Source organism: Lycium barbarum, chromosome 3 (genome assembly GCF_019175385.1).
Source record: "Lycium barbarum isolate Lr01 chromosome 3, ASM1917538v2, whole genome shotgun sequence".
Lineage (NCBI taxonomy): Eukaryota > Viridiplantae > Streptophyta > Magnoliopsida > Solanales > Solanaceae > Lycium > Lycium barbarum.
Genome location: NC_083339.1, coordinates 16,074,347 through 16,084,905, shown reverse-complemented (window position 1 = coordinate 16,084,905; position 10,559 = coordinate 16,074,347). Strand labels below are relative to the sequence as shown.

The 10,559-nt window shown below is 35.0% G+C and overlaps 1 protein-coding gene across 1 annotated transcript; it reads left to right on the top strand.

Annotated features, from left to right (window-relative positions):
- Positions 1 to 3,231: 3,231 nt before the first annotated feature.
- LOC132630394 (uncharacterized) lies at positions 3,232 to 6,628 on the top strand. Its single transcript, XM_060345975.1, has 6 exons — positions 3,232 to 3,524; positions 3,688 to 4,238; positions 4,348 to 4,907; positions 5,067 to 5,454; positions 5,758 to 5,826; positions 6,531 to 6,628. Exons 1-6 carry the CDS (start codon positions 3,232 to 3,234, stop codon positions 6,626 to 6,628), a joined length of 1,959 nt encoding a protein of 652 aa, XP_060201958.1.
- Positions 6,629 to 10,559: the final 3,931 nt, after the last annotated feature.

Genomic DNA, 10,559 nt, shown 5'->3' with positions numbered 1-10,559 from the left:
TGAAATAGTAGTGTTGTTCAAACTTTAGGCCAGTGGCTTGAAGTTCAATTATTGTAGTTTGAACTTCAGACCAATGGCCAGAAATTTGAACTATGTTTAAACTTCAGGTCAATGGCCTAAAGTTAATCTTATCAAAATTATGAAGTTGTCTTCTTGTACTTTTAGCTATTTTCTCCTGCAATGTAAACTTTTCCTCAACCACCATCTCCAAGCAACCGATGTTTGGTTTCTTTCTTCAATTCTCTTTCCGTCAATTATGTTACTTTTATTTAAAAAAAAAAAAAAAACTTCAGCAATAATTTAGTATGATATTTGAATAAGTATTTTGTTTTGAAGTTTGAAAGAAGAACAAAGAAGAAGAAGAAAAGGGAGCAAAAGACGCAGGCAAAAGAAATGGTAGAGTTTTTTGGTATTTGGCTAAAGTTTAGATACATTGCAAATGCTAAATATATTTGAACAGCCGTGAAAGTGGCTACTGATGCACTTAGCTCTGTAAAAATTATACTAGGTGGAATTGGGCCTTATGGGCCTTATTATCTTTGTAAGGAAATTAAATTTTGAGGTTAACTCAATTCATTTTTTTTTTTGTGCAGATTGTCCTTCATGTGGGGTGGTCTTTAATTTTTGTCCTTCAAATTAGTGGTCTTTAAGTTTTGTTCTTCGCCTAATACCCTGAGGTTGTGGGTTCGAACCCCAACTCAGTAAAAAAAAAAAAAAATTCGCAAGACAAAAGTTGCAAAATTCTGCCTGCCTTTTGAAATTCTGTCTTAAGGCAGAATTATGCCCATGCAGAATTTTGGGCCTTAAGGCCGAAATTTGTAAATTCTGCCTGTAAGGTCCACACAAATATCCTACTTTGGTCGCGTTATTTAAGTAATACCTGCCTTATGTTTCTTTGTTTTTAGACAAGTAGCCACTTCGCGCCTAAGCTTGGCAACTTAAGACATTTGCGTCCGAAAGTGTGGCCTTGTGAAGGCCAAATATCAGATGTTTTCGCCTGATGTTTGGTATGGCTTCCCAAGGCAAAGTTCAGACATTTTTTACTGAGGTGCATGTAAAAATTGGTTCAAATTTCAATTGTGTATCATGTATGCCTGAACTACAGTCGTACATGACTGAAGTACATGCAAAAAATAGGCTAAAATTTCATTCATGTGTGTCTGATTTTTTTTTTTTTTTGTCAAATATTTTTTTTCATGTATGTCTCCACTTCAATCATAGATGATCGAAATACATGTAAAAAGGGGGTGAAACTTCAGGCATGCGCGCCTAAACAACTAATGATAATTTGTTCTTTGAATTTCAACAATCCAAGACCCAAATCTACTCTAAATAAACTCAAACTTAAAACATAAGTTCCATATATCATAAAAAACAAACCCCAATCATCAATGTGTCAAAAAACACAACAAATCTAATAAATCCATTTAACACACTCTTTTTCTCAATTATGCCTGCACTTCAGTCATGCATATATGCATGAACTACATGTAAATATGGGCTGAAATTTCAGACATGTGCGCCTGAGCAAGAAAAGCGAGAAGAATCAGTGGATACTCATGCAAAAAAAAAAAAAAAGACGGATATTACATAAATAGTGTGCCCAAAATAAGGTACCCCATAAATTGTTTACCAATTCCAAAAATTACCTCATGCAATAAAAATTATTTAAAAGTCATAAAGGAAACAAACAAACCTCACTCAATCAATGCTGGACACTACTTTAGAAAGCTTTCTGATTTAGCTGCTTCTACCATGGCAATAACATGCTCCTTTTTCGGGAGCCTAATGGAGTGGGTTCTACTACTGGACCTGGGCTTCATTCAATGTCAAATCGAACCCAACAACAATATTTTAAAGGAATTTTTATAGGGCAAAATACATATATATACATCTTTAAAGTAAATATTTACAAAACGCGACGACAGTTTTCAGTTTACAAGATATAACAGTAGAATACTTACAAACATATACAAAACCCAATTAGAGGCCAAACCCACGGAATCTCCCTGCGATTTTTCTCATAATACCGTTGATTCCTACTCTTCCCATAATATCTCCCTGCGATTTTTCTCCCCCAATTTCGCTCAATGTTTTCGCCCTATCTCTTCAGTTTTCATTGAGGATTCGAATGTGATTGAAGAAACAACTGCAACGTTGATAAACAATCAATTCCTCAATCAAAAACCATTGAAGTATCAAAAGTAATACATATTCGAGTTCCAAAAAAAAAAAGGAGCAGGTATTTTCCTTTTTTTGTTGTTGATATTTTGTGGAAGAATACAATCTAATTTAATAGAAGTCGATTGATGCATCAATTACCTAAAAACGTTATCAATTATACGCGATTGAAATTTCAGAAGTCATAATCAAAATCATACGGATCAAAGCTTTATTAGTGTAACAATGGCGGATAGCACAATGCAGTCAATAATGATACAACACAGTGGAAGATGGGACGCATCAGGTGAATATATTTGAACTCCAAATACATTATGTTTTGAAGTCAATTAAAAGCATGTAATCTCGTGCATGAAATAATTTGTATGAAAAGTTGTATGAACTTCATTTAATAAGTAGATTCTGTAGTATGGAATTGATTTTGTCAGGAAAAATTTGTCTATTGGAGTATGTATGAATTTTGGTTGAAAGTTGTATGAACTTTATATAATAGGTAGATTCTGTAGTGTGGAACTGATTTTGTTCAGGAAAAATTTGTCTATTAGAGTATGTATGGATTTTGGTTGAAAGTTGTATGAACTCCGTATACTAGGTAGATTCTGTATGTGGAACTGATTTTGTTCAGGAAAAATTTGTCTATTGGAGTATGTATGGATTTTGGTTGAAAGTTGTATGAACTCTGTATACTAGGTAGAGTCTGTAGTGTGGAACTGATTTGGTTCAGACAAAATTTGTCTATTTTAGTATGTATGAATTTTGGTTTAAAGTTGTATGAACTTCGTGTAACAGGTCGATATGTAGAATTCAAAATTGAAGGAATCCAGTACGATTCAAATTCGAACTATAATGGATTGATTTCTACAATTGCTGCTCAACTGGGGATAGATACCACAGTCCAAACCATAATGATTAAATACATTGCTAGTGATCGATGCCCACCAATGATCATACACAACGACATGGGTGTTTGGGTATATTTAGATAAAAAAAAAAGAGTACAAAGATTTCTTCAGTAGGTTTCCTTTATGTATCACATTGGAGGATAGTGAAATGGAGGGAATTGAATTCCATCATGATGGTGAAAGTAGTTCCAGTTCAATAAATAGGGGTCGAGAAATTCAATCTTCATACATGGGAAATATTATTGAACAAATTGATATGGCTTCAAGTGAACATATTGAGTTGTTGGATAGTTGTGAAACTGAAATAATAAGTGACCCTCGACATGAATTTGTTGTGGAAAAAAAGATTTACAAGGATAAAGAAACACTCAATGCAGTTATGAGGCAATATGCCTTTATGAAGCAGTTTCAATTTCGGGTGAAAAGGTCTGGTACAAAAAGGTACGAACAAATATTATTGTTTATTGTAGATAAATAAAAAATGTATGAAGCATGTATGTATGTAAATCACATATATAATATAGGTGGGTGTATGAATATTGTATGATGTATGTATAAAAATGTAAATTTTCAATGTTTCTGATGTGTACTTCTTCATCAATAGCTATCATCTCGTATGCCCTGGTGACAATTGTTCATGGTGTTTAAAGGCCTCAAGTCTAAATGAGTCAAGGCTTTTCAAGATTAGGAATTTCTGTGATGTGCACACATGCTTGTTAAAGGATAGAATTTATGAACAACGTCAAGCAACTTCCAATGTCGTCAGCATTATTATAATGGATAAGTATGAAGATCCAAAAACAATATACACACCCAAGGATATATCTAGGGACATGAGGAAACAACATGGTGTAACATTGACCTACATGCAAGCTTATAGAGCGAAGCAAAAAGCAATGATTATGTTACAAGGGGATCCCACCGACTCGTACAGTAAAATTCCAGCCTACTTATACATTTTACAGAAGACATATCCGGGATCGGTTGTAAGATTGGAAAAAACAGAGGAAGACCGCTTCTTGTATACCTTTGTAGCATTGGAAGCTTGTATTAGAGGATGGGAGTATTGTAGACCTATAGTGGTGGTTGACGGAACCCATCTTAAATCAACTTACAAGGGGACTATGCTAATTGCTTGTACATTGGATCCAGGAGGTTTGTTTTTTATCTTTTTTTTTTTTTTTAAAAAAAGAGTTTATAACTGATTTTATTATTTGTGTATGGAAACAGGTAGTAAGTATACTGCCGCTTGCATATGGTATAGTTGATTCCGAAAATGATTCATCTTGGACATGGTTCTTTGAGCGGTTCAGGGATGCTTTTGGTGAGAGGGAGAACATGTGCTTTGTGTCGGACAGGCATGAAAGTATATGGAATGCGAGTGCAGTAGTGTACCCTGGGCTACCTCATTATGCCTGTATTTGGCATTTGTGGAACAATTTAATTAAGCAATGCCATAGAAACAAAGAGCAGATGAGGAAATTATACTATGCAATGGCTAAGGCATACACCCTCCAAGAGTTTAACGAATGCATGGGAAGGGTGACCAAAATAGATAGGAAGCATAGGAGATACTTGTTTGAGATTGGTTATCATAAATGGACACAGATACATGCAACAGTAAAAAGAACATGGACACATATTTCAAACATAGCTGAATCTATAAACAATGCTACAATGAATGCTAGGGAATTGCCGGTGGCAAAATTATTGGATTTCATGAGGGAATTGGTTGAAAGATGGAATGCGACGCACAATGAAGAAGCAAAGAATACATTCACAGATCTTACTAAAAAGTATCAAGAAATTATTAACAAGAATGGGGTATTATCACACCGTATGACTGTAAGATAATCCTTCTGTTAACTTATATCCTTCTTTTTTTACTGTCATATGTATGAAAACTTTATAATATGTGTATATATGTTGTATGTTTAGTGTATAATTTCTGAATTACTTGTACAAATGTAATTTTGATTGCAGGTACGAGCTTCCACTGAATTTCTACATACAGTGATTGATGGTGTTAGGAGGTTCACAGTGTGTCTTCGAGCTAGGACGTGTACTTGTGGAAGATTTCAACTGGATGAGATACCGTGCGGGCATGCTATGGCTGCTATAGTGTATAGGCACCAACATGGAGCGGAATATACCTCTGCCTACTACAGCAATAAGAATTTCCTCGATACATATGCAATACCAGTTGTGCCTCTTCCATGTGAAAGTACATGGGATATACCGAGGCATGTAAAGGAAGAGATTGTGTTGCCACCAGATGGTAAAAGAACACCAAGAAGACCAGCTACCAAACGAATGAAACCATTTCATGAGGGGAAATTTAAGAAATCAACAGTGACATGCAGCAGATGTGGTACAGAAGGCCACAATAGGAAGACCTGTAGCAATATTCCAAAGAGAAATTAAATAGTCGACAATGTTATGGCGGTGATATTTTTTTTAATGACAGTAGAAACTATGTTTTTTTTAGTACGAGTAGAAACTGAGTAGAATTTTAATAATAATAATGTTGAAAAGTTGATATGAATTTGGTTATCAACATTACGTGTTTGGTTTTGGTTGGCTATAATAAAATCTTATAGTTTGTCTGCAATATGTATGGTTACTGTATGAATAATGTATTTAACAGGCTAATGTATTGTGGTAAATATGTCAGAGCTCACATTACCTGTGGTTTGTTGGTGGACTCACTGGCTTTCACTTGTATCTAATAAGCACCAATCAGGTCAGTTGCTTTACCTTGTATTCATGTTGGGATAGAATTGGGATAATTTCAATTCTGTTGTACGGGTTAAATGAAATTTGATGCTAATTGTGCTTCAAGATACAGAATGAACCCATCATATGTGGTTGCATTCCACAGGAAGGCCTTTTGTGTTTTGCCTTCTGGCTTCTTTTATACCTTTGTTGGGCCCATGAATATGCTGCTGTTCCTTTAGCAGAATATGATAGGGACCTTTTGATTCCTTTTTAGTGACCTTATGATGCAAGGAAAAGAGGTGGAGCCTAATGTACTACTTTCTCTGCTCCCATAATTGCTTCTGCATTTTAGTATACTGTTGGACGGGAGGGTAGGGTCAGGTTGGTGTTTTATGTCTTCTTTTTTATTTCAAGTTGTTCCTTCGCATTTATCTATAATAGATGCAAGCAGTTCTTGTGAAGGTTTTGAGCTGTTCTGATTTAGGATAAACTGCACTCTGGTTTTCTAAATTGCTTTTCTTTCCTTCTAATCATTTAAACCAAATAATCTGTTTTGGTTGGGTGGTCATGCATCAGGTTTCTTTTAGTCAAACTACTGTCTATATAAGTTAAAGTAAAATAACTTTAGACAAGATGTCTTGCTGTGAGATCCCACGCAAAGCTTGACACCTAAATATGTCAGAGCTCACATTACATTATTTTCAATTTGGCATTTCTTACAATCTGCAGAACCTGAAGCAAGAGCAGCTACACGATTCAAAACGCCTCTCAAACCAAATTGTATGAAAGACGTATCAAATATGATTAATAAACTCAAAGATTCATAGCAAAATGAGTTACAATATTTGCATAACAAAACAGGCAAAAACTTAAGATGGATCCCAACAAAATGTATCATAACCACTCAAAGATTCATAGCAAGATGAGTTACAATATTTGCATAACAAAACAAGCAAAAACTTAAGATAGATCCCGACAAAATGTATCATACCTAGTCACCAACAAACTATGTTTTTACATCAAACACTACAAACTAGTAACTCTAAAAACTAATTTTTCACTTTTCGTTTAGGTCTCGGTAATTTTTCCCACGGGGGACAGGTTCCTTGCGAATTCTTGGCCCACCTAATTTACCGGTAACCAATCCAGTGGCTTCACACTCACTAATAGCTCCAGCATCCTGCTTTTGCCTTGCATAATCCCACAGTAGGGCACCATACCTACTACGGTGAAGATGATGATCGAACTCGTCCTTTGGGATTTCCAAGAGGCCTTGGCTGATATATTCAGCAAATGCACATACATAGACTCCACAATCACTGAAAAGAAAATGATGATGGAATGTATGAGAAAAGAATTTTTTATGTATGAAAACTATCAACAGATGTTAAAAATTGCAAAAGACCATATTTCATAGAATAAATATACGTACTTTGATTCCGGATCTTGTTCTGGCAAATTCTCCACGAAGACATAATCAAAAGGATCAGAAACACCCTTCTCAATGTATTCTATGTTATTCTTCCAGTCTACGTCATCCCTTTTGCCATAAAATCCAGTACTGTTAAAGAAGAGTGGTATCATTTTTGCCAGTTTTTGAACAATTTCTCTAACCGCACGAGTGTGCGCTGCACCTCCCAGGAGTGAATCATAGACATAAAGACACCTGCTTTGTATAGATAAAACAGCCAGCACCCAATGATGTTTCTGGCCTACATTAATCGGTATGAGCACATAGTCGACTTTATCCCAAGCGATATTTGCAAGCAACTTATACCCACGGATAACTTGCGCGACATCATGTTCTGGAGTGATCAGACTAGGATCATTATGGTTATCCTTGAACTGATTGTAAATTAACTCAACCCACGACTTGAAAAAAACATCAGTCGTTACGTATCTGACTAGATTATTTGGCCCATACTTGGCCTTTTTCCTCAGGTAATACATAATCACATCAACTTGCTGAAAACATGTCAATTAAACTATGAATCAGATTTTAGGATACCACATTTCATACACATTCCATACATATGTCTGTCTGTCTACTGTCTTAGACGACATAAAAGAAAAAATCACGTTCCATACATATGTTTGTCTACTGTCTTGGATGACATAAAAGTAAAAACCACATTCCATACATATTACATACATATCCCATACATATGTTTGTCTACCGTCTTAGATGACATAAAAGTAAAAACCATATTCCATACATATTAGATACATATCCCATACATATGTTTGTCTACTGTCTTAGATGACATAAAAGTAAAAACCATATTCCATACACAAGACACATAATAAGAAGAAACCAATCTTTAACAAACAGCAATCAAGTATGAGACCCGAATCACATTTAAATTATTCAAATAGTGTCAGCCCACACATAAGAGACGAACCACAATACAAAGCTCGTAGGACCAACAAAATATACACATGAACGACCTAAAGCAGAATGACACTTAAAAATCATAAATTCAGACAAAAAATCATATATTCAGACTAGTTTCAATACATATTTCAAACAATGTAGAAGTCAAAAATCATAGTCAGACAATTTATAGGTTCAAGACAACATACCGAGTCTTGCCAACACTTTCCAGTAGTCAGTATAGTGTGGAACCACTCCATTTTGTCGACTGTATCAACTCCCATATTAAAATCATTCACAATCTTATTGGACTTTTTAGAGAACACTGATTCCCTGCAAAATAACAGATGTTTTAAAATTGTAGAATAACATGTGTTAAATAAATAATTCTCTGCAAAATAGCTGATGTGTTCAATACAGACCTCCCATGTCTTGTAGACATTTTCGATTTCACCCAATCCTTAAATTCGGTGATCAGATCATTGTCAACATCAAAGCCAATGCAATTTGTGAATGGGTGTTTAATGTGAAAGTATGTAGGAGAATTGATTGTGCTGCTGCCGCCTGAACTAAAATCAGTGTATGGTGATTTACCATACGGTCCAGGATTTCTATTTCTTGCTTATTGTTCAGGTGTAACGATGTCACCACCTTTGGTTTCAATCGCTACTATTTGAGACTCGGTAAATGGAGGCATTTCAAAATCATCAAGGGTAGGGATCTTAGTGGCAGAATTTCCCAAAACACCCAACTTATCAATGCCAGCAACCACATCATCTAGATTATGTTCTGTAAAATTTGAACATTTAAATTTCATATCAAAATCTTAACCAAATCATTTAAGATCTTATCATGTAAAATGTATATTTGTTTAATGCATATAGTAAAAATGAAAACTGAGTGATCTCATTACCTGAAATCAGAGTATCAATAGGATGACTCTTCAATTCTTCTGGGTCAACTATATATTTATCACATGCTTCACCATCTCCAACTTGCTCACCAACTTCATGTTTCACATAAGGCGTAAGTTTTCTTATTTTTCTACATTTTGCATACATTCACATGGGTCTGAAAATGTGTAAAAAATAGAGGAAAATATACCTGGAATAGAAGCATTAATCCCATTCTTCAAAGCAGATGCATCTACTACCATGTGATTGGATATTTGCTCACCTACATCCTGCCCACCAATGTCAAAATCACCTATAGGTTCATCAAAATGAACCGATAGGTTGTGCTGAAGTCCATCCTTTTTGTTGCTTGTCTTTGGTTCTTTTGTAACATCCTTAACACTGCCAGACCTCTGTTTATTAAGATATGTATAAACACATTTAGATAGAAAGGGATAATACTAAAGACATTAACTCAAATTTTCATAAATAACCTTAGCTTCAGGAGTTTCAGTTTGCCTGCCAAACATGGACTTTAGATCTTTAAGTAAATTCATAATTGACTTGTCCATGTAGTCTTTCATGTCAACAACCTGTTCACCGACCTGGGATAAAAAGGAAAATATGACAAGAAACCTAAGCTAATCTATATACTACAATGAGAATAAAATTATGAACTTTGAAAATTATATTAAACTTGTCAACCTTTTTCTCAAATGATTTAAGATCTTTGCGGACCTGAAAGATGTAGAATAACATTAATGAATGTCTTAACCACAAATACAACTATTTCATAAAAAAAAATATGAATGCAATTAGTGAAAACACATGCTTACATTTGCAGCTTCCTTCTTCAACGCATCAAATTCAGAACCACGTACAGATGGACTCGACTGTGTGGGATCCTGTGGTTCTAACACATCTTTGACCGTTGTCTCTTCTGGAAACTCCATAAAATTGATAGCTACCTTCTCCTCATCTGTTAGGAGAATCTTGGTAAAAACCAACCACCAACATTTAAGAAAATGTATAAGCTGACCAGTTAGCATGTATAAAAAAAGAATGTATGAAATGTGTATGATTAATGTATGAAAAACATATGTGACCAGTTAGCTTGTATTGTTACCTGATTGCTGTACTTTTTGAACATCCCCTTCTTTAGATGGGCAAAGTAGATTCTTTGCGAAGTTGTTCGCCAATTAAAAATACGAGGGAAGTGGTTTCCAATACGGGTCGCAACCGTAGGATCTACCTTCGAGCAGCATTCATAAAACCATACTTGAATGGCCAGGGGAAAACCCTCAAACCTATAGTAGGTTGGATCATTCGCCAACTTGTGACTGATTGAAGACAACAAAGCTTTGAAGCAATCATTTCCCCATGGATAATTCATATATTCTCCGCTTTCAACCAAGTCAAAGTGTAACTTGGGAACAAATGCTCTATTAATCTCAGTTGAGAATAAGAATGTGTTGATAAAATAAAGTATTG